The sequence below is a fragment of the Lacerta agilis genome, chromosome 1 (assembly GCF_009819535.1).
Source record: "Lacerta agilis isolate rLacAgi1 chromosome 1, rLacAgi1.pri, whole genome shotgun sequence".
Classification (NCBI taxonomy): domain Eukaryota; kingdom Metazoa; phylum Chordata; class Lepidosauria; order Squamata; family Lacertidae; genus Lacerta; species Lacerta agilis.
In genome coordinates, this window is record NC_046312.1 from 16,216,899 (window position 1) to 16,240,977 (window position 24,079).

At 46.1% G+C, this 24,079-nt stretch overlaps 1 protein-coding gene across 10 annotated transcripts in view; it reads right to left on the minus strand.

Annotated features, from left to right (window-relative positions):
• The window catches only part of EVL (Enah/Vasp-like), a 146,687-nt gene that overhangs the window by 116,010 nt on the left and 6,598 nt on the right, over positions 1-24,079 (minus strand). For 6 of the 10 annotated variants that reach the window (XM_033139849.1, XM_033139840.1, XM_033139887.1 and 3 more), the window contains exon 1: positions 10,059-10,232. The exons of 1 other annotated variant lie outside the window; for it this stretch is intronic. In XM_033139849.1, the coding sequence (XP_032995740.1) occupies positions 10,059-10,081 (23 nt within the window). In that variant the 5' untranslated portion in view covers positions 10,082-10,232. Of the gene's footprint in view, positions 1-10,058; positions 10,233-24,079 lie in introns of those variants that run through there. 3 more of the 10 variants (XM_033139906.1, XM_033139915.1, XM_033139925.1) reach the window with 3 other exon arrangements.

Genomic DNA, 24,079 nt, shown 5'->3' on the forward strand with positions numbered 1-24,079 from the left:
GTAGGAAAAACCACTGGGCCAGTAAGATTCAATCTAAATCAAATTCCTTATGAATACACAGTTGAAGTGAAGAACAGGTTCAAGGATTTAGATTTGGTGGATAGAGTACCTGAAGAACTGTGGATGGAGGCTCGTAACATTATACAGGAGACAGCAACGAAAACCATCCCAATGAAAAAGAAATGCAAGAAAGCAAAGTGGCTGTCCAATGAGGCCTTACAAATAGCGGGGGAGAGAAGACAAGCAAAATGCGAAGGAGATCGTGAAAGATACAGGAAATTGAATGCAGATTTCCAAAGAATAGCAAGGAGAGACAAGAGGGCCTTTCTAAACGAGCAATGCAAAGAAATAGAGGAAAATAACAGAATGGGAAAAACCAGAGATTTATTCAAGAAAATTGGAGATATGAAAGGAACATTTCGTACAAAGATTACGACAATTAAGGACAAAAGTGGAAAGGACCTAACAGAAGCAGAAGACATCAAGAAGAGGTGGCAAGAATACACAGAGGAATTATACCAGAAAGATATGGAGGTCTCATACCCCCCAGGTAATGTGGTTGCTGACCTTGAGCCAGACATCCTGGAGAGTGAAGTCAAATGGGCCTTAGAAAGCCTTGCTAACAACAAGGCCAGTGGAAGTGATGATATTCCAGCTGAACTATTTAAAATTTTAAAAGAGGATGCTGTTAAGGTGCTGCACTCAATATGCCAGCAAGTTTGGAAAACTCAGCAGTGGCCAGAGGATTGGAGAAGATCAGTCTACATCCCAATCCCAAAGAAGGGCAGTGTCAAAGAATGCTCCAACTACCGCACAATTGCACTCATTTCACACGCTAGCAAGGTTATGCTTAAAATTCTACAAGGCAGGCTTAAGCAGTATGTGGACCGAGAACTCCCAGAAGTGCAAGCTGGATTTCGAAGGGGCAGAGGAACCAGAGACCAAATTGCAAACATGCGCTGGATTATGGAGAAAGCCAGAGAGTTCCAGAAAAACATCTACTTCTGCTTCATTGATTATGCAAAAGCATTTGACTGTGTCGACCACAGCAAACTATGGCAAGTTCTTAAAGAAATGGGAGTGCCGGATCACCTCATTTGCCTCCTGAGAAATCTCTATGTGGGACAAGAAGCTACAGTTAGAACTGGATATGGAACAACTGATTGGTTCAAAATTGGGAAAGGAGTACGACAAGGCTGTATATTGTCTCCCTGCTTATTTAACTTATATGCAGAATACATCATGCGAAAGGCTGGACTGGATGAATCCCCAACCGGAATTAAGATTGCCGGAAAAAATATCAACAACCTCAGATATGCTGATGATACTACCTTGATGGCAGAAAGTGAGGAAGAATTGAAAAACCTTTTAATGAGGGTGAAAGAAGAGAGCGCAAAATATGGTCTGAAGCTCAACATCAAAAAAACTAAGATCATGGCCACTGGTCCCATCACCTCCTGGCAAATAGAAGGGGAAGAAATGGAGGCAGTGAGAGATTTCACTTTCTTGGGTTCCATGATCACTGCAGATGGTGACAGCAGTCACGAAATTAGAAGACGCCTGCTTCTTGGGAGAAAAGCAATGACAAACCTAGACAGCATCTTAAAAAGCAAAGACATCACCTTGCCGACAAAGGTCCGTATAGTTAAAGCTATGGTTTTCCCAGTAGTAATGTACGGAAGTGAGAGCTGGACCATAAAGAAGGCTGATCGCCGTAGAATTGATGCTTTTGAATTATGGTGCTGGAGGAGACTCTTGAGAGTCCCATGGACTGCAAAAAGATCAAACCTATCCATTCTCAAAGAAATCAGCCCTGAGTACTCACTAGAAGGACAGATCCTGAAGTTGAGGCTCCAGTACTTTGGCCACCTCATGAGAAGAGAAGAATCCCTAGAAAAGACCCTGATGTTGGGAAAGATGGAGGGCACAAGGAGAAGGGGACGACAGAGGATGAGATGGTTGGACAGTGTTCTTGAAGCTACTAACATGAGTTTGGCCAAACTGCGAGAGGCAGTGAAGGATAGGCGTACCTGGCGTGCTCTGGTCCATGGGGTCACGAAGAGTCGGACACGACTGAACGATTGAACAACAACAACAACCCCATCCAGAGGAAGGATGTGGGTGGCGCTGTGGTCTAAACCACAGAGACTAGGGCTTGCCAATCAGAAGGTCGTCAGTTTGAATCCCCGCGATGGGGTGAGCTCCCATTGCTCGGTCACAGCTCCTGCCAACCTAGCAGTTCGAAAGCACATCAAGTGCAAGTAGATATATAGGTACTGCTCCAGCAGGAAGGTAAACGCCGTTTCCGTGCACTGCTCTGGTTCGCCAAAAGTGGCTTAGTCATGCTGGCCACATGACCCGGAAGCTGTCTGCAGACAAACGCCAGCCCCCTCGGCCTATAGAGCGAGATGAGCGCGCAAACCCATAGTCAGGGGTAGCTTTACCTTTACCCCATCCAGAAAGGGATAAGGTAATGTAAGCCAAATACACACACACACACACACACACACATATGCTGCACGAGCTCCTGATCTTGCCAAAAGATCCACATAGTCTGCAGGAGCAAGACCCCTTCCCAGATGCATCAAGGGCTGGCACCATACAGCTCAAGTGTTTCCTATGCAGTGCAATCCTCACTCTGTTCCTTGTGCAATGCCCCACTTGCTTTCACTTACATAAAAAAGTTTCCTTAGGACTAATGGTGAAAATATATGATTGGTCTGCTAATGTTGTTGTGTGCCTAAAAGCTGTCAAGCGGGGACATGCCCTTATTTGCAAAAAATAATAATTAAAAAAATAAATTAAAAAGGATAATGAAAAATGAAAGCGCTGGAAATATTGGAAAATACACTGCAATAATAGAAGACGCCAGAGGTAACACTTGTTAGGAGGGAATGAACCATATTCCGACTGCAGCTCGAACAGGTTTCAAAACGTTATACTGTATTCTACCAACTTGTAGACAGCATGGGTTTTCAATATTCCCTACAATGTTTTTTTTTTTTTTAATGCAATGCACCAACTGCAGTGCCAATGGTGAGCTGGCAGAGCCTGAGGCAATATTGTCTAGCAAACAGTGTTCAAAAATAGCACCCACATCTGCAAAACCCCAGACACCATTTATTTTTGAAACACTTTTTGCTATCTCTCCTTCGCTGACACCATTAAACGCCAACGAGTTTAACTCCTTAAAATTCCCAAGCTCACTATTGTTATAGTCAGAAAGGGGGACAGCTCTGTTTTCTTGTGAATGTTTTAGAACTGGTGTTCAGAAACATACTACCTCCAATAGTTGAAGGAGGAACGCATCAGGCTTAGTAGCCATTGAAAGCCTTCTCCTCCATGAATTTCTCCAATCCGCTTATCCAAGTTAGTGGCCATCACTGCCACCCGTGGAAGCAAATTCCATAGCTTAACTATGCGCTGTGTCAAGAAGTACAGTGGAACCTCGGTTTTCAAACGTCTCCATTGACAAACATTTCAGTTTTCGAACGGCGTAAGCCTGGAAGTAAATGCTTCGGTTTTCGAACAAGCCTTGGAAGTTGAACAGTCTTCTGGAATGGATTACGTTCAAAAACCGAGGTACCGCTGTACTTTATTTTGTCTGTCCCGAATCTGCCAACCTACAGCTTCTTCACTGGGTGTCGAGGAGAGATCTAGTGTTAAAAGGGAGGGAGGAAAGCTTTTCTCTATCTACTTTCTTCACACAATGAACAATTTTATTAGAAGAAGAAGAAGAAGAGTTTGGACTTGATATCCTGCTTGATCACTACCCGAAGGAGTCTCAAAGGGGCTAACATTCTCCTTTCCCTTCCTCCCCCACAACAAACACTCTGTAAGGTGAGTGGGGCTGAGAGACTTCAAAGAAGTGTGACTAGCCCAAGGTCACCCAGCAGCTGCATGTGGAGGAGCGGAGACGCGAACCCGGTTCCCCAGATTACGAGTCCACCGCTCTTAAGCACTACACCACGCTGGCTCTATTACCTTCTATTGTGTCGTCTACTTGCCTTAAGAAGACCCAAACGCTGCAACCTTTCCTCACAGGGGACCTGTAGCTCCATCCCCTTGATAATTTTGGTAGCCTTTTTTCTGAAACTTTTCCAACTCTATAGTACCCGTTTTCGAGGTGAGGTGATGAGAACTGTACACAGCTCACTCCAGATGCAGTCGCACCATAGATTTGTATAACAGCATTGTTGATGTTGTTGTTGTTAATTCAACTTGTACACCACCCTATACCTGGAGGTCTCAGGGTGGTTCACAACAAGACCACAACATATAAAATCAAACCAAAAGCAATAACCCAATAACACCCCCCCCCCAAAAAAAGCCACATTCTAAAAGGGTGTTGGGTGTCAATAAGATTAACCAAAGGCCTGGTTAAAAAGGAACGTATATAGGTGTTTAAGGAAGGTGTATAATGAAGGTGCCAGGCGAACTTCCCTGGGGAGAGCATCCCATAGATGGGGAGCCACTGCAGAGAAGGCCATGGTGCAACTGCAGCAGCACAACCGGACGCCTTCATCTGCCCCAGCTACAATGAAACACATCTCTCCCACATCAGTCTCTACATGCACAGCAGGCTCTGAAAGCTTCCAACAACTTGACCTCACCCCCAAAGACACACTCCTCCATGGTCTCCCGAGACAGAAGGATGCCAACATAACAAGTTGGTTGCCCTTTCCACAACTGCAGCACACTAGCTCAGGGTGTTGTTCAGTCGTTCAGTCGTGTCCGACTCTTCGTGACCCCATGGACCAGAGCACGCCAGGCACGCCTATCCTTCACTGCCTCCCGCAGTTTGGCCAAACTCATGTTAGTAGCTTCAAGAACACTGTCCAACCATCTCATCCTCTGTCGTCCCCTTCTCCTTGTGCCCTCCATCTTTCCCAACATCAGGGTCTTTTCCAGGAAGTCATCTCTTCTCATGAGGTGGCCAAAGTACTGGAGCCTCAACTTCAGGATCTGTCCTTCTAGTGAGCACTCAGGGCTGATTTCTTTGAGAATGGATAGGTTTGATCTTCTTGCAGTCCATGGGACTCTCAAGAGTCTCCTCCAGCACCATAATTCAAAAGCATCAATTCTTCGGCGATCAGCCTTCTTTATGGTCCAGCTCTCACTTCCGTACAATACTACTGGGAAAACCATAGCTTGAACTATACGGACCTTTGTCGGCAAGGTGATGTCTTTGCTTTTTAAGATGCTGTCTAGGTTTGTCATTGCTTTTCTTCCAAGAAGCAGGCGTCTTCTAATTCCGTGACTGCTGTCACCATCTGCAGTGATCATGGAACCCACCAAGAAAGTGAAATCTCTCACTGCCTCCATTTCTTCCCCTTCTATTTGCCAGGAGGTGATGGGACCAGTGGCCATGATCTTAGTTTTTTTGATGTTGAGCTTCAGACCATATTTTGCGCTCTCCTCTTTCACCCTCATTAAAAGGTTCTTTAATTCCTCCCAACTACAGGTAAGTTTTTAGTGTTTGATATTTTATCGCTTTTTTATTCTGTTGGGAGCCGCCCAGAGTGGCTGGGGAAACCCAGCCAGATGGGCGGGGTATAAATAAATGATGATGATGATGATGATGAACTTTATGGTGGTAAGAGCTGTTCGACAGTGAGATGGACTCACTCGGAAGACAGTGGACTCTCCTTCCTTGGAGATTTTTGAGCAGTGGTTGAATGGCCATCTGCCAGGGATGCTTTAGTTGAGATTCCTGCATTACAGGGCATTCGACTAGATGACCCTTGAGGGTTTCATCCAAATCTAAGGTGCTAACTAACCCTAAACACACACCTTCCTCCAAGTATTTCACACAGGTGCTTCATAAACAGCACACCACATTTCGACAACTTGCAGGAAGAAATCCATTAGCTGTTTAAGAATGCAGAATTATGCAGTGCAGCAATATAGATCGGGAAACAGCAGGCTTCAAAGTGAAGCTGCCGAGTAGATGTAACATACACAAATGCCTTATCTGGAAGCTATCCAACATGCTATGGCTGAGCATCTTTGCGTTTTGATAATTGGAAGAGTCTTCTAACCAAGTCAGGTTATACTTCCACAGATGCAACAGCTAACCTACCGTATATGCTTTTATTGTCTCCTCACTCAAGCAGCACCTTAAAACATACTATACGCATTATGGCACTGATTATCACAATGGTCTGGTAAATACAGGCCCAGCGAGTGCACAGAGTCAGGCTTGGAATTCCCATGTTTGACTCTATCTATCCATTAGGGAAGTGGTTACAATCCTTAAAAAGCACTTCCTTAGTCCCCAATGGCCCAAAGTGAACACACCAAAGGGCCTTCTTAGTGGTGGCCCCTGAATGATGGAACTCCCACCTCACAGAGGTTCATCTAGCACCGTCACTGCCCAGCTTCCATGCATGCTGAAGTTGCCCCTCTTAACTCAGGCCTTTTGACCATTAAGGTATTTCTGTGGTACAAACCTCTTCCATTTTGGTTACCGGTAACCTATGTCGTGCTGCTTTGGTTTGGAGTTGCTTCTCTTGCTTCATGTTACTGTCCTATACTGTTTTGTTTTTAATTGTATGATTATATTGTTGTAACTTGCCCTGGGACCTTATGGTGAAGGGAGGGTAAGAAATCCTATACAGCACAGGACAATCAATCAATCAGTCCTGTACAATGTCCCTGCCCCAAGAACCTTACAACCTAATGTTCCCATATGGGAGCAGGCAACAGTGGAAGTGGGAGAAAATGGATTTTTTTTGGGGGGGGGAGGATGCAGGTTTGAAGTGGCATGGGTTTAAACCCTAGCTAAAGTGAAGTCCAGGAACAAAGTGTTCGCAGAAAAACCAAGGTTGTGAGGAAGCGTTTGCAAGAAGTAAACGGTATTGTGGTTTCAGGCATAAAATACGTCAAGAGGAAAAAGCATATTACGTTGTATTCAATTAACTTCTACTCAGAGAAGATCCACCAAAACTAAAGGAAATAAACTGTCCGTGTCTATTAATTTCAATGGCGCTGTGGATTAAACCACTGAGCCTAGGGCTTGCTGATCAGAAGGTCGGCGGTTCGAATCCCAGCGACGGGGTAAGCTCCCGTTGCTCGATCCCAGCTCCTGCCAACCTAGCAGATCGAAAGCACGTCAAAGTGCAAGTAGGTAAATAGGTACCACTCCAGCGGGAAGGTAAAGGGCATTTCCGTGCGCTGCTCTGGTTCGCCAGAAGCGGCTTAGTCATGCTGGCCACATGACCCGGAAGCTGTACGCCGGCTCCCTCGGCCAGTAAAGTGAGATGAGCGCCCAACCCCAGAGTCGGACACGACTGGACCTAATGGTCAGGGGTCCCTTTACCTTTACCCTGAGTAGGTTTGGCACTGGATACCAGGGCCGTCTTAGGTAGATCGGCTGCCATGGCGCGGCGATCCCTCCGGCGCCCCCGACGTGCCGCCTCTCCGCCTCTGGGGCCACCTCCCTCCCGCGCTGACCTCCCTCGGGAGGGGGGGTGGGCGAGCGGGGGGGTGAGGGGCATGGCGCTGGAGCGGCGCGGGACTCTGTGCGCCCTTCCAGCGCTCCAGCTGGGGCTCCCCGTGCGGGATGGGAGCGGAGGGCGGCCGGCTCGCAGCCCACCCGGGAGTGGCATGGGCGGACGCAGCTGTGCCAGCGGCACGCTAACACCCGTCCACCCGTGGGGGCGGGGGTGGGTATACCGACGGGCTCGTGGGGGTGCCCCTGGGGGGCTGGCGCCCTGGCGCGCCACGCCAGTAGCCCCTATGTATAAGACGGCCCTGCTGGATACTACCCTGTTGCTTGAGGTGGCAGGAATACAAACTAGGCCAGTTGGAAGGTTTATGTGGTCTGTTTTGTACCTGCCCCTCAAAGTGCAACAGTTAGAATCCAGTTAATGGAGTTTTGGCTTTAGAGCTCAGGTGTAAAAGGCTAATAACTTGGAAGTCCCCTGGTTCATCAATGGTGGTCAAAATCTATAGTTGGCTGCTGTTCTGTTTCTCATGTGCTTTTCATAGTGGGCTGCTGTTTATGTGAAATGAATAGAAACATTTCCCTTCCTAACCATCTGCACTTGCTTTGATAGATTAACTGTTACCTTCCCATTCCGCGTGAAGAATTCTGCGTGGCTTAAGAACTTCCACCGTGTTAACAGAATCAACAGCGCACCTGAGTAACAAATCTGATATTTTCAGGGAGTGTCATAGCAACAGCTCTACATGCCAAGCACGGTGAACTAGGAAAAGTAGGCACTGTTTTCCAGAAGAAGCCTCCCTAACAAAGGATAATGCAAGGAACCCAAAACCCACAATCCAAAAGCATGGCGTGCATGTTACTTCAAGGCTACTAAGTTAAAGCTTGCCTTGAGTGAAATGCCTTGGAGATGAACAGAAGCTGTCAATGGAAAGCAGTGTGCCCCATGCCCTTTGCAAGTCGGCGCATCAAAACGAATCTTGCATTTGCGTGACAACCTGATCGCAGAATCATTAAGAAAATCACTTTTGCATCATTTGCTCTCCCATCTGCACAGAATGACTAAGACAAAAGGACGCGAGGCTTGCTGCCTCTACATTTTGCAGCTTAACTTGCTGACAGTAATTGGCCTCTTCGAGGTTTGCAAGCATTTTCTTAACAATGCTACAAACTGCAGTTATAACACAGCACTGCACTGGCTTCTGCCAAAATCCTCCTCCTCCTCCTCTTCCTGCTCCCAAAATGGTATTCTCCTATGTTTCAAAAATAGCACAAATTCTCTTATTTTTTCCCCCACCCTGCACTGTGCAGAAAACGACCGCTTACCCGGTACTTTTCAAGACCAACCGAGAACAAAATGCTGTTAATCATCCTTTTCGCTATCAGGGACACCTCAGCCGAATGAACACGAACATGACAATGACATGCCTGACATTAAAATGTGTTTTAGCAGGAAAACAGTGCTTTTAACTCCAGTGCCTGCGAGGAGCAAACCCCCTCCTCTCATTCAGCCTTTATGATGTCTTCAGTTAAACGAATCCCACCTCCCATGCAAATAAGGTACAAGTTAGCTTTTTGCAGTATGCGACTACTGAAATGACATTATAACGAAGGCATCTGCACAACCAGAGCAGCGGCTAAAATGATACCCCCCCCCCACCATGATCTTTACCAATTAGCTTTGAAAGAAGAAGAAGGAAAAGTGGGTGAGCTTCCTTCTTATTTGCAACCACAAAGTGAAAGGCCAATGAAGGTCAGAAAATTGAACATATCCCTGTATTGTTTTGATGCAGGTAAGAACAAGCCTAGGATTCACTGTGTTTCATATGCATTTTAAAAAAATCTGCAGGGCTGCATAGGAAAAGAGTTAGAAAAGACTGACCAGAGCCCTCCCCCCTTCCATTTCTCAAAGAAGAATTATGTAGAACACAGCCTTTAATACTACTAATTAAAAAAAATATTATATTTCTGCACCTATTAAAATCTGACCAAAAACACAACACCTCTACTGATATCTAGAGCATTCTATTTTCACCAAGTGGTTTTGCTGAAATATTGCAGCTACGAAACCACAAGTAGCAGGCATATGTGCTGAGCAACAGCTCCCCAACCTAATTCCATACATGCTCCATCCAAGCATCGATATTTCAGCCCACGCAAAATTAACTATCCTTTAAGAATAAATAAATAAAAACCAGAAGAGAGGCATCTGTCATGTGCTAAAAACAGCAGCAACAACAACAACAAAATACTTTTCATTTTTCCCAGCAGAAGTGTATGTTTTCATGTTTATGACTCTACTTGCAGTTTCAGGCTGCAAAAGCGATTTAAAATAAAAATCCCAATGAGGAATTAGATTAGAAGCTATTACTCATCTCTGCACTTCATCATACAGTTAGCTATTGTTTACCTGCAGCTGATCCTCGACACACCCACCTTCCAAGCACCGAAGAGGGGCTACGATTCTTACACGGAGGCAAAAGCCCCCCTTTTACAACTCAGAAGCCTTTTTTGCAACCGTACAAGCAGCCTGACATTACACAGCAAAATTCTTGCAAGAACAAAAAAAGAGAAGAGAAAAGAGCCAGCCGTGCTGTTACACAGAGCCTACCTGAATTCCTCAAATGCATACATGGCCTAGGAAAGAATAATACACAGGCCTCTGAGGTCTGCAAAATCCCCTCCGTAAGGCGCAGGAGAAACATTTAGTTGGTCAAGCTGCAGACGTAACTGAGAGCTGTGTGCTGGAAAGATTCTGGGAGAAAAGAGGCTGCAGATACTGGCCTACAGCTCAACCAGCTGCTGACAAGCAGCAGCTCGCAGGGAAAGGCGATAAAATACCATGTGATCATTCCAGCAAGTCTGATTAATGCAGCATTACTCCAAGAATACAGGCTGATATCTTTATTATTCAAGCCAAATCAGTGCCATCCGTAGAGAACCTGGCATGCACGACAGTTAACGTATCCGATATTGATGGATGATTTTTTTAATAAATTAAAAAAAATGTGGACAATGAATTTATTCACAGAACAAGACGCAAGACAGGGTGGAAGGTGGTGCTTATGTTTCAACAGTTTTTTTTGCACCCATTACACTCCCTGCAAACTAAGGGCAGCGTGCAGTCCACACCGAGCGTATTTTAACTCCTGCTGATTTTAATCAATAGGACATAGAGCATCAGAAGAACCGGACCACTTCACCTGCCCCAGCTGCAACAAAACATGTCTTTACTGCATCGGTCTCAACAGTCACACCTACCAACAGTTTGATTTCTCGCCCAAAGGCGCACTCCTCCATTGTCGCCCGAGACAGACAGATGCCGGCAAAGTTAGATCATGCTGGATATGCAAATGTTGCAAACCGTTATCGGTGAGAAAGGCTCGTAGCTCAGGGGTAGAGCACATGTTTCACATGCACAGGATCCCAGGTTCAACGCCCGGCATCTCCAGCGAAGGCTGGAAAATATCCCTGCCTGAAAACCTGAAGTGCTGCTGCCAGTCAGTGTAGACAGTACTAAACTAGATGGACCAATGGTATCACCTTGGTAATAACCAGGTTGCTGTGTTCCTCTGCACCAGGGAAGTTGAACCCACTCGTTAAAGCGGCTGGACACTTGAAGAAATAGAAGTCTTGCTCGACAACACACTTTCACTTCAATGTCACCAACTCAAAACCTCCGCCACGCCATTTTCAAATGTCGCTAGAGCTTCTTCTGGCTCTTAAGCATGTCAAGGTATTAAAGTGGATGCTCGCGTTGCGAACGCAATCCATGCGGGAGGCGTGTTCGCAACCCGCAGCATTCGCAACCTGCGCCACTGCGTCTGCGCACGCGCGTGATGCAATTCGGCGCTTCTGCGCATGCCCAAAGCGTGATTTAGTGATTCTGCGCATGCGTGAGCGCCAAACCCGGAAGTAACCCGTTCTGGTATTTCCGGGTTTGGCACGTTCGTATCCTGAAAACGCGCAGCCAGCAGCGAGCGCAACCCGAGGAATGACTGTATTGTGGAATACAGCCAAAGCAGAACAGCTGGGTGGTGTGACTTGAGTAAAAGGCCAAAACAACGAAGCCACGTTTCGAAAATAACGCTGAGAGGAACAAGGCTGAGGGAAGTTGGAAGGCCTTGGGAATCGAAGCGTGTTAGCAGCAATGCTTGAACCACCAAGCAAGGAGCAATGTGGAACATTCTAGGTCAGAAGACAACATGGGGTCATGGGAACAAAAGGGAAATTGCACCGAAACATGAGCAAGGCTTGCTACTAAAAAAACATGACATTAGCGCAAGTGGCAGGAGGGCCTGGGGGGGAAAGAAGCCATTTTGAATGACAGGGCAATTAGAAAGGGCAATGTATTGTAAGATAAGAGATGGGGCAGGGAGGAGGGGGCACCCAGAACAACATTTCCAGGATACTTCCAAACAAATTAGTAATAGCTGTTTGAAAACAATAGCTCACTTATTTACTCTGAAGCATGTCAGGGACAAAATTTGGCCCAACAGAACTCACAACCCAGGATTCTTGCCACACCTCCTGCTAATGTCCATCTGAAGTCTTCCAAGCGCATGTCTACACTAAACGAATATCATTCATTTTTTTAACTGCAAAGGCTCACAAACCAAGAAATCTTGAGACTGACTGTCCTCTTGAGACTGAATAACAATTGTGCGCGTTTTGCTGCTTTTTCATTCATATTAAAGAGGGTTGGGAACCAGGGGTTTGTTGGACTACAACTCCCATCATCCCTGAACATTGCCCAAGCTGGATGGGGCTGATGGGAGTCGGAGTCCAACAAGAGCTGGGACATGGCAGGTTGCCCATCCCGGCTTTCGAGGAACAGGGAAGTCCATCATTAATAGCCTATTCAATTTTCACAGAAGTCATTCTTTCTGCTCAGATATGTTTTCTCAGAGCCTGTGACCAACTCAAAAGGTATAAAAGAAAATCAGCATCTTTACTTCAGCCAATGGAATTGGAAAGCCAGTTCTAAGAGAAGCAACTGACTTGGCACCAAGAACCTTCTGGTATGCCCCAGAGCTAAGGTTACAAAATTAGGCGTTCCCCAAATTTGCTCACATGGAGTGACTAATCCTGAATAATTTCAAGATGTGTGCATAGGCTGATGCTTTGGAAGTGAAAAATACCCTTAGTTCTCTAGAAATTCAGGTGATGTTCTGGTTGGTTGTTTGGTTGGTTGGTTGGTTGAAGAAATTTTATCCCACCCCTCAGCTGGAAAAGGCTCCTAGATCAGGTCACAAATCACTAAAAGAAAAGGTAGCCTCTGCCCTTGGAATTATAATCTAAAAAGACATGACACGAAAGGAAAATAGACTGGAAGGGAGGAGGAACGAAGCAATCTCACGTACCAGTTCTTAGTTCTAAAAATAAACTACAAGCTCTAAAAATAAGAAAACATCTACAAAAAAGAGACACTACTGGAGGTTGGCCTTGTTGCATTCACAGGCCAGATTGTCAAACACTAATTGCCACAGATGAGGTTCGTCATATGTTGACTCCTACTGCAAGTTCAGTATCAAATATTTTCCAAATATACATCCACCCATAGAATGCTCTTGCTGTCAAGATTCACTGAGGCAAATCTAATGGAGTAAATTTATTTCAGCTCTACTTGCCACAGAAGTATAGTGCCTATTTCCCCCGCCCCATGTAGAAGATTGTATTTGCGAGCACGAAACAGATAAATGCGACAGTCTTGGTCCTGTCAACTAATCTGTGCTGTCTCTTGAATAGTTGGAGCAGAAAGGACCTTTCCTGTATAAAGAAAATTCTGGCTGCATGAACATTGTAAGGAACATTTAAATTTTAAATTTCAACCCCACGTCTCCGCAGTGAGGCCAAAAGGAGCCTTGCATCCAGAGCAAGCGTAGTCTCCAACCTACAGAAGGTTAATAGTGTGATTTATAGTCATTAATTATTATTAAAGTGCTCCCTAGCATGTGCAGATAATGCAACACCACATCGTCCACATGAATAAAAATCAGTAAAATGATTTCCTAACATAATTTTTAGCAGCCTTTGTGTCTAATCAGTATACAGTGGTACCCCGCAAGACGAATGCCTCGCTAGACGAAAAACTCGCAAAACGAAAGGGTTTTGCGAGTTTTTAGTTGACTCGCAAGACGAATTCGTCTATGCCTGTTTTTCGCAAGACAAATTTGTCTGGCGAGGTACCACTGTAAGCCGGCTTACCTTTTCGCTCTGGTCGGGAGGGGTGATGTCCGCGTCCGCCATTTTGGATCGACTGTGCATGCGCAGTCGATCCAAAATGGCAGACGCGGACAACATCCCTCCCGACCGCAGCGAAAAGGTAAGCCCTCCTGGAGCCGCGGGGCGCCGCGTTGCCGGTCGGGAGGGGGCCGTGGGATCGTGCCCGATGTCGGGCATGATCCCACGGCCCTCTCCCTCCTTCCCGGAGCCCCGCCGCTGCGTTTTAAGACTGCAACGATCGTTGCAGTCTTAAAACTCGGCGGCGCGGAGCTCCGCTGCCGGTCGGGAGGGGGCCGTGGGATCGTGCCCGATGTCGGGCATGATCCCACGGCCCTCTCCCTCCTTCCCGGAGCCCCGCCGCTGCGTTTTAAGACTGCAACGATCGTTGCAGTCTTAAAACTTGGCGGCGCGGAGCTCCGCTGCCGGTCGGGAGGGGGCCGTGGGATCGTGCCCGATGTCGGGCATGATCCCACGGCCCCCTCCCGACCGGCAGCGGAGCCGCGGAGCTGCGTTTTAAGACTGCAACGATCGCTGCAGTCTTAAAACACAGCACCGCGGAGCTCCGCTGCCGGTCAGGAGGGGGCCGTGGGATCGTGCCCAATGTCGGGCATGATCCCACGGCCCCCTCCCTCCCTCCCGGAGCCGCGGAGCTGCGTTTTAAGACTGCAGCGATCGTTGCAGTCTTAAAACACAGCACCGCGGAGCTCCGCTGCCGGTCGGGAGGGGGCCGTGGGATCGTGCCCGATGTCGGGCATGATCCCACGGCCCCCTCCCTCCCTCCCAGAGCCGCGGAGCTGCGTTTTAAGACTGCAGCGATCGCTGCAGTCTTAAAACACAGCACCGCGGAGCTCCGCTGCCGGTCGGGAGGGGGCCGTGGGATCATGCCTGATGTCGGGCATGATCCCACGGCCCCCTGCCTCCCTCCCAGAGCCGCGGAGCTGCGTTTTAAGACTGCAGCGATCGTTGCAGTCTTAAAACACAGCACCGCGGAGCTCCGCTGCCGGTCGGGAGGGGGCCGTGGGATCGTGCCCGATGTCAGGCATGATCCCACGGCCCCCTCCCTCCCTCCCGGAGCCGCGGAGCTGCGTTTTAAGACTGCAGCGATCGCTGCAGTCTTAAAACACAGCACCCAGAGCTCCGCTGCCGGTCGGGAGGGGGCCGTGGGATCGTGCCCGATGTCGGGCATGATCCCACGGCCCCCTCACTCCCTCCCAGAGCCGCAGCGCCGTGTTTTAAGACTGAAGCGAGCGAACAGCAGCGCTGCTGTTCGCTCACTGCAGTCTTAAAACGCGGCTTGGCTTGGCTCCGGTGCCGGTCGGGAGGGGCCCCCGGACTTTTTTCCCTATAGGAACGCATTAATTAAATTTTAATGCGTTCCTATGGGAAAAGGTGCCTCGCAAGACGAAATTTCTGCAAGACGAAGAGTCTTGCGGAACGAATTAATTTCGTCTTGCGAGGCACCACTGTACAAGGATGACTTCATACATACATACATACATACATACATACCGTATTTTCCAGTGTATAAGACAACTGGGCGTATAAGACGACCCCCCAACTTTTCCAGTTAAAATATAGAGTTTGAGATATACTCAACTGCAGATTCTCCACCCGGCATATAAGACGACCCCCGACTTTTGAGAATTTTCCTGGATTAAAAAGTAGTCTTATACGCCAGAATATACAGTAATTTTATTTGTAAGCCATAGCTCAGTGGCAATGCGCATGCTGTGCACACAAAAAGTTTGCACAATATTAATCCCTGGCACCTCCAGGTAGAACTGGGACAGACCCTTCTCTGAAACCCCAGAGAGCTGCTGCCAGTCAGTGTAGGCAATACTAAGCTAGATGGATCAATGCCGACTCAGCTTCCCGTGTTCCTGTGCAGCCACAAAACCTCATTGTCCTCCTATCATTTTTATATTCCTGCATGGTAATTAACGATGAATGGAAAGTAATGGGATAATTTCCCCTGGGGTCTCAAAATTGAACTTGAAGATCCTCCAAAATCAATTAGTATGCTGGATGTTTTGATTAGTTTGATTAATTGATTGGTATCAATTAGTATGCTGCACCGTTTGTCAGGTTTCACCTTATCACACACCGTGACAATAAATAAATTCTGGGCCGAAGTCAGCAGTCCCGCCCGCCCGCCTGCCCCCCCCCCGCCCTGTCCTCCAAATATCAGATCATTAATCCAAAGCAGAAATTGGTCACTACAGCAGTAGCAGCAGCCAAGAAGGCTGCTTTATGTTGTGGGCCGCCCTGAGGTCTGCGAATGAAGGGCGGTATACAAATTTAATAAATAATAAATGAAAATAAGAGGAAGGATCCTAAATTCTTGACCAGCAATTTGTTCTGCTGGTTTTTAAACACGCTGACACTGAAATAAGATGACTTAATACATAAACATCAACTATGCCCAGCTGATAGCTAACAGGCTCCACCACCATTTTGGGTTGCCTAGTATTTTAAACATGCCAACTGGATGTGCATTTTGGCCTGCTTAATACAACCTGTATATTCCTCCCTCCTGCTTTTGCCACAACTGTGCCCCAACAATTAAAAAAAAAGATGCACATAAATAATATTAAGTGCAATATAATCATTCGTTGTCGGTTGGCATCCATGTGTCTCAGGAGACGACAGAGGAGTGCACCTTTGGGGATGTTGGAGGGTTACAAACATTCACTGTCCAGTTCTTTATTATCCAGTACTATAACGGCAGACCCAGAAAACCACATGAAAACTGGGTAAGCCTTGCTTTACTCATTCTTGTGAGTCATTGGGATGGCTGGCGGGTGTGGGGAAACTGAGATACTGCCAAATCATAGCCCACATTTCTGTAGAGCTACCATGCAATTGTACGGTCTGGTGCACGATGCGGAGTTCCAAGCAATACACAAAGTCTCATTTTCGAACATTCTAGCTATTAAGATTTTAAAATACTAAACTAGATGGGCTAAGTATCTGAAGAAGTGTGCATGCACACGAAAGCTCATACCAGGAACAAACTCAGTTGGTCTCTAAGGTGCTACTAGAAAGAATTTTCGATTTTGTTTTGACTATGGCAGACCAACACGGCTACCCACCTGTAACTAGATGGGCTAAGGCAGCCTACTAGAGTTAAGGACGGCACAGGCACTTCAAGTGTTAACCCTAAAACCACTTTTTTTTTGCTGCTCTTGGAATGTGTGTGGCTTTTTCAGGCGAAGGAGTCTCTAAGGTGACATTTCCGTCAGAAATTCATACCACACGCACACTTTCAAGTTAGAAGCGAGGCACTCACAGTTTCCAGCTTAACTCTTATGTCTGCTTTTGACTCCTCAGATCCCGTTGCCAGACCATAAGTAGAAATACATCCTAGGAAAACTATAGACATCAGATCTCTACAAACACTGAAGAGGCTCCCCCCCCCCTTTTTTTTTTTTTTGGTCTTGGGAAGCCAAAATATTCCACAGCGAAGGCAGCCAAGACTGGAACCACTTTCCATATAGGGAATTTATTTTTATTTTTTAAAACAAGTCATCCCTTTAAAGCCCTACAAATTGTCATCGCCTCATGAGGGGGGAGGGAATCTCACTGTTTAGAAATATATGATCTACTGGTATTTTTAAAACTGGGAAGACGGTGAGGAGAAAGTCAAGCTCGATGCAAGTTCATATGGAGACACAACACACCCTGCCCCCGCCCTGCAAAGAAATGAATAACTTTACGTGTGTGTGTGTGTGTGTGTGTGTGTGTGTGTGTTCAAGTGAATTGTCCTCTTAAGTGGACAGGATTATGCAGCAAAAACAAAAAAAAACACCCACCCACTGGACATCTGTAGTAGATCTCTGGTAGATCACTAGCTCCCCCAAAGAAGTTCAACAACTTTGGCTCCCCTACAAAAAAAAAGCTCAATTTGGGGGGGCTTTCCTCTTCCCCAAAAAGCTCAACAACTTTGACCTGAACCCCACAAAAGGGGGTAGATCACTGCCAGTTTTTAACTCTTTAAGTAGATCATAGTCTCTTGGGAGTTGGCAACCCCAGTTTTACATCATTCCTCAGCAAAGCCCTTGATCAAAATCTTAATAACAGGGTGGGTCCTCCAGGTAAGCCAGTCCCAGACTTTGGGGGCTTCACAGGTCAGTGCCAACACTTGAGAGGTTGCATGATGCAGTGCACGCACACCATTTGAATGGAAATGCCCATCAAATATTTTATTGGGGGTCCGAAAACCCCCTCGCCCCCTAGCAGTTGGCTCCTAGGCTTGCAAGTTCCAAGGATCTCAGAAGCTTGCCTGTTGAGGCTCTTGTTTATCTGCACGTTCCAGAACCGAGTGAAGACATCTTTGTTCCAGCAAGTTTTCCCAGTTCAGCGTTTCCCAAACTTGGGCCTCCAGCTGTTTTTGGACTACAATTCCCATCATCTCTGACCACTGGGCCCTGCTAGCTAGGGGTGGTGGGAGTTGTAGTCCCAAAACAGATGGAGACCCAAGTTTGGGAAACACTGTCCCAGGTGGATAAATGAGTCTTTACCAGAAGTGTCCACTTCTGTTAGGGTTTCTGAAAAAAAATTGTATTTGTTGTTTTTGTGTTTTTAACTGTGTTTAATTATCTTATGTGTAAATCACCTTGAGGTGGTGGCTTAGAAGGCGATTAATAAATTAATAGTAATAATAATAAACCGGACTGTACCTGGAAACAAACGTGATAGACAGCAAAGTCCTTTCAGTACTAGTGAGACATGTTATCTGTCAGTGAATACTGTTTAACACCCTTGCTACTATTTTCAGGATCAACAGCAGTTTCCAGAATGGTGTAGCCATATTGATGGAATCTAATCTGCATCTGACCAGAACTTCCATTTATTTCCATTTGAAGAAGAAGAAGAGTTTGGATTTGATATCCCGCTTTATCACTACCCGATGGAGTCTCAAAGCGGCTAACATTCTCCTTTCCCTTCCTGCCCCACAACAAACACTCTGTGAGGTGAGTGGGGCTGAGAGACTTCAGAGAAGTGTGACTCGCCCAAGGTCACCCAGCAGCTGCATGTGGAGGAGCGGGGACGCGAACCCGGTTCACCGGATTACAAGTCCACCACTCTTAACCACACCACACTGGCTCTCGAGCCAGGGCCTGATCTACGGTATCTTCTCACAATTCAGGTCCTGTCCTCCTTTTGTCTGCAGGAGCTCATGTGGCAAGAGAAAGTGCTTTTGCATACAGAAGGCCCCAGGTTCAATCCCTGCCAGGCAGGGTTGGGGAAGACCCACCTGAGGCACCGGAAAGCCACCACCAGTCAGTGTGTACACAATGGAGGATAGCTCAGTTGGTTAGAGCATGGTGCAGATAACGCCAAGGTTCGACTACTGCAATGTGTTCTATGTGGGGCTTCCCTTGTGCTTGACCCGGAAGCTGCAGTTAGCCCACAATGCTGCAGCGCAATTGCTAACAGGAGCGGGACCTTGCCGACATATAACACCTGTGCTCAGAGACTTGCACTGGTTGCAAATTTAGCACCGGGCCAAGCTGAAGGTGCTACTATTACGAAAAAGCCCTGAACAACTTGGGACCAGTTTACCTGCAGAATTACCTTACTCCTTATATGCCCTCTCAGTGGCATAGCATGGGCGGGGGGCCCACAGGGGCGGTTGCAAAATTGTTAGGGGTGCGAAATTTCAACACCCGGTGCTGCCTCAATACAGCTGTGCACATCCGTCGCTGAAAACGGCTTCTCCATGTGAACCAGGAAGTGACCTCTCCAGACAACGGAACAACTCTTCTTTTCTTATCTCTGTGATGCAGACGCCATCAGGCAGTTGAATGCGCATGCGTACTCTGTTTCCCTCAAACCCAACCCACTCCCCTTTATGCAGCCCCGGGCACTGGCAACCCACGCTATGCCACTGCACCCACTCAACCGCTTTCATCTGAGGAACGGGCAATTACAAGGGCCACTTAATTCTCATCCCTCATTTGTAAGCAACCAGTCTTCGAATGTGGCGGGCATTCACATTTTGGAACTCCCTGCCTAAGGACACCAGGCAGGCACCTTCACTGTACCCTTTCTGACGCATGTCAAAACCATTTTTGTTTAGAGAATGCTGGTGTGCGTTGCAGAATCATAGAACTGCAGATTTGTTAGGGACCCCCAAGGGTCATCTAGCCCAACCCCCTGCAATGCAGGAATTTGATTTGTTTTTAGTTTATCAGTGGTATTGATCCCTCCCATGTTGTTTTTAACTGTTTTTACTGATAATTTTATTGTTCTATTCCTTTTGTAAATGGCTTTGAGGCTTTTTACAATCAAGCGGTATATAAAATTTATGAAATAAAAACAATGAATAGGGACAGCTGGAGCAAATGCGTTCATCGCCATTTATTTTTCAAAACAAAGCTAACACAATGTACCAGCGAGTTTCCCTACTCCAGTTCTCATTCATTTGTAGTGAATTGCTTCTTTACTAAAAAAACAACAACAACGTGTCTCTACGGGCTTTGGTGTGCTCATTCTGCATTCTTATTGGTTCAACAAAACTCACCAGGTACACACTTACACAAGCAAGCGCATAATGTATATCTGTTGTATTGCTCTGCTGTTGGTTTTCCTTCCACAGATGTTCCATCTTAAAGCTCGGAGGCAACAGCAAGAACCTTCTCGGCAAATGCATTATGTCATATTTAGGGCACCAGTAATCAAAAGTTCCCTGTTCTGCAGGTGACATATGTAGAATAGAGTTCCAATTTGATCACAGTTCCTTTGATCATCCCACAAGGAATTCAAGCCTAACCTACCATTCTCGTCAAACCTTTATTCAAAGAAGGAACATTAGATTCTAACTGATCAGATCAGTGGTGGGAGGGGAAATTTCTGATCATTACTACAGTAATAGGGAGCCCACATCATCCCTTAAAGCAGGGAGTGGACTTTGGCCTGTTCGGTTAGGTCCCATCCGCACTATAAACATAAAGTGGTATCATTCCGTTTTAAACAGTTATTTTCATTTTGCTTTTGCTACTCGACTTTGGGGGACCAGATGCGACAAAAATTCTCAGGGACGATTCACACCCCGGCCAGCACCTCTTTAATCTTCTACCCTCGGGCAGTAGATATAGAAGTATAATCAGTCATACCAACAGGCTAAAAAACAGTTTCTATCTGTGGGCTGTTAGGCTGCTGAACAGAAAATAATATAGTACAACTGACTTTCGAGGTTGGTGTGTTGTGCGACAAGCACACAGAGTGCAAAGAGATTGAGTGTTTGGGGGGGGAGGGAGGCTCAGTTAATTTCATTGTACCCAGGTTGTACATTGACAATAAAGGTATTGTTATGCTGTTGTTGGACTACAACTCCCATCATCCCAGACCACTGGCCCTGCAAGCTAGGGATGATGGGAGTTGTAGTCCAACAACATACGGGGTTGGACCCAAGGTTGAGAAAGGCTGATCTAAAGTGTCATATACAGTCATACCTTGGAAGTCGAATGTAATCTGTTCCGGAAGTCCGTTCGACTTCCAAAGCGTTCAGAAACCAAGGCATGACTTCCAATTGGCTGCCGGAAGCTCCGGCAGCCAATCGGAAGCTGCGGAACCTACGTCGGACATTTGGGTTCCAAAGAATGTTCGCAAACCGGAAACACTCACTTCTGTGTTTGCGGCGTTCGGGAGCCAAAACGTTCAACTCACAAGGGGTTTGACTTCCGAGGTACGACTGTATATGAAAAGGCTGCAATCCTAAAACACACTTACTAAGGTGTAAGGGCAATTGAACATAATGAACACATTTCTGAGTAGACACAAAATAATTCTAAAATATGTGTTCTACTGATTTCCAATCTGTTTCTTAAGAAGTCCTAAAAATGAAATGGCTGTTTACACTGCCACAGTACATATTTCACATTTTTAGTGAACTTTGCACTGGGATTTCCATATCTCTTTCCTGGAAAACTGAAGCCTATTTAAAGCCCATTAGTGTATTATGTGGTTTGGGGCTTTATTCTTCTTATCATTTTGCCCCAGTGTGGGTTTTCCCCCTTATGTTTACACTTACTTGCCCTGAATTGCATCTGCAGTACTGTTGCCCAGCGCATAAATGCGTCCTTCAATGCTTCTCGGTGCCCGGTTAAAAACTAACAGTCAATTAAAAAAAAAAAAAAAAGCTTTCCCTTTCCTAGCTCTCGGCTGTAGAATATGTCCTCTGCTGAAACCTGCTCTCCTGCAGGTCTAAATACAACATAAGGGAAATATTCCCTTGGCTTTCATTAAATCCCTGTGTGCTTTAGCCAAGCCAGTGTTTTAATCTCTAGTATTAATGCCACAGCATTAGCTGACTCCATCACTGCTTTCAGTTCTATAGCTCAGTTCTGATCAAAGGGAAGGATCCTGCTGTCAGTTACAAGGTCTCTGGGATCAACTGCATAATCTTCTTCCTGTGGACAGCTTTCCACAAACCAAACACAGCCACCTTGTTATCACAATGCTTTTAAATTTGGAGGCAATTGTTTATCTGCTTATGAAGTTTGCTTGTACTCTTTCTCTCTTCCTTGTGTTTTATCACTGTAAAAACCATTGGTTGCTTGAAAAAAAAAGCTTGATGCTGCCCCTCCATGGTAGCTTTTGTAATAGTTGTTTATTATTATTATTATTATTATTATTATTATTATTACTACTACTACTACTACTACTACTACTATTGTTTTAATACCGAGTTCTGCACGGCGGCCAGTTTGAAAATGCAATACAAATGAGGCTGATTAAATAGGCATCGAGGGGCTGTTAACCCTAAGCCCCTAAAGTGATGCTTCCATAAGTTCTGCCAACTAGAGAAAATCAGGTGTGCCTAGGAAGGCAGCCACAGAAGGATTAACCTATACCCAGGTTGTAAACATTTCTTCCATATTATTATTAATTTACATGCCACCAGTAGTGTAATGGCAAATTCAGAAATGCAGGCTCCTGTCTTGCTAACCATAGCCATGCCCCCCCCCCACAGGCACACACCTTTCTAAGATTCTACAGTCTTCTAAGATTATTCAACAATAATCAGGGATGCATTGCAGAAATCAATGCAGTTCTCAGCACTGATTTCAGATCTATTGTTTTCTGTGCACATACATGGACAAATGATCTGGAGTGTGCCAATATCTTTATTCGACGTGACTTTAAGTTGTATTCGACTTCGTATTCTGTGGTATGTTACAGAACTTGCACACTATTCTCTTGAAACTGAAACAACTTGTACTTTCAACGTTCCTACATGCTTAGCTTTGGAGCATGCAGAACAACTCCTCCTCAAACTTCTTCCCATGCACTTTCTGCACAGTGACCCTAGGAGCCAATCCTCAGTGGCCGACTAACCTCCTTTCGCTCTGATTGGCTCCAATCAGCACAAAGGGTGAAGATACATATTCTCAGAGGCTAAACAATTTCTTTTCATGCTGATTGGCCAGCTCTAGGAGGCTGGAGGTACATGCCACTTAATGCAAAATCAGGCTTCTATGCAGTTTACAGGTATAAAAACCAATTGCACAATTGATCCCATATCACCAAATAAAGACTTTCGAGATTATCTGATGTTCTCCTCCCAGGTAAAAAGGGTAAATACCAAATATTGCACCTTTAACCTCAGGCCCAAACCATACAATATTTATGCAATACAGTTGCTGCTGCAAAGTCATGCATGGCTCCTAGGCCATATCAGTAGCTGAGTGCATGCTTTGAATGCAAAACATCCCAAATTCAATTCCTGGAAGTAGGTAACTGGTGATGTGGAAGACCTTTGGTCTGCAAAAACCTGGAAAGCCACTGCCAGTAAGAACAGACAATGCTGTCCTGGGCTAGATGAATAAATGCCATGGCCTGTATAAGGTAGATTATAATGCTCCATATGGATGTTTGTGTCATGTGCGTAGCTAGCTAGGATAATCCAGAGACTTCATCAAGACAGCTGATGGTGTTGGCATTGAAAGCAGTTATGCAATCAAGCACATGGAAGGAGTTTTGTGATGGGGAAAAGGTAACATAAACTATGCTGTCACATCCATCAGTCTCCTCTGACTTGCCTCAGCACCAATTTAATACTTCTTGTACAGGCATAGGCAAACACGGCCCTCCAGATGTTTTGGGACTACAGCACCCATCATCCCTAGCTAACAGGACCGGTGGTCAGGGATGATGGGAGTTGTAGTCCCAAAACATCTGGAGGGCTGAGTTTGCCTATGCCTGTTCTTGTATGTTTTCAAGCCCTACAAAGTCAGACGAAAGCCCAAATGCAAACCTAGCCCCACCAAAAGTTAACGAGACTCAAGTTTGTTGCTAACTTCTCTGAGAGTAAACCCCATAGGATTGCATACTATTGCTCTACAAATTCAGCTAAACCAGGCTTGAAATGTAAAGACAGACACACACACACGCCCATCTCTC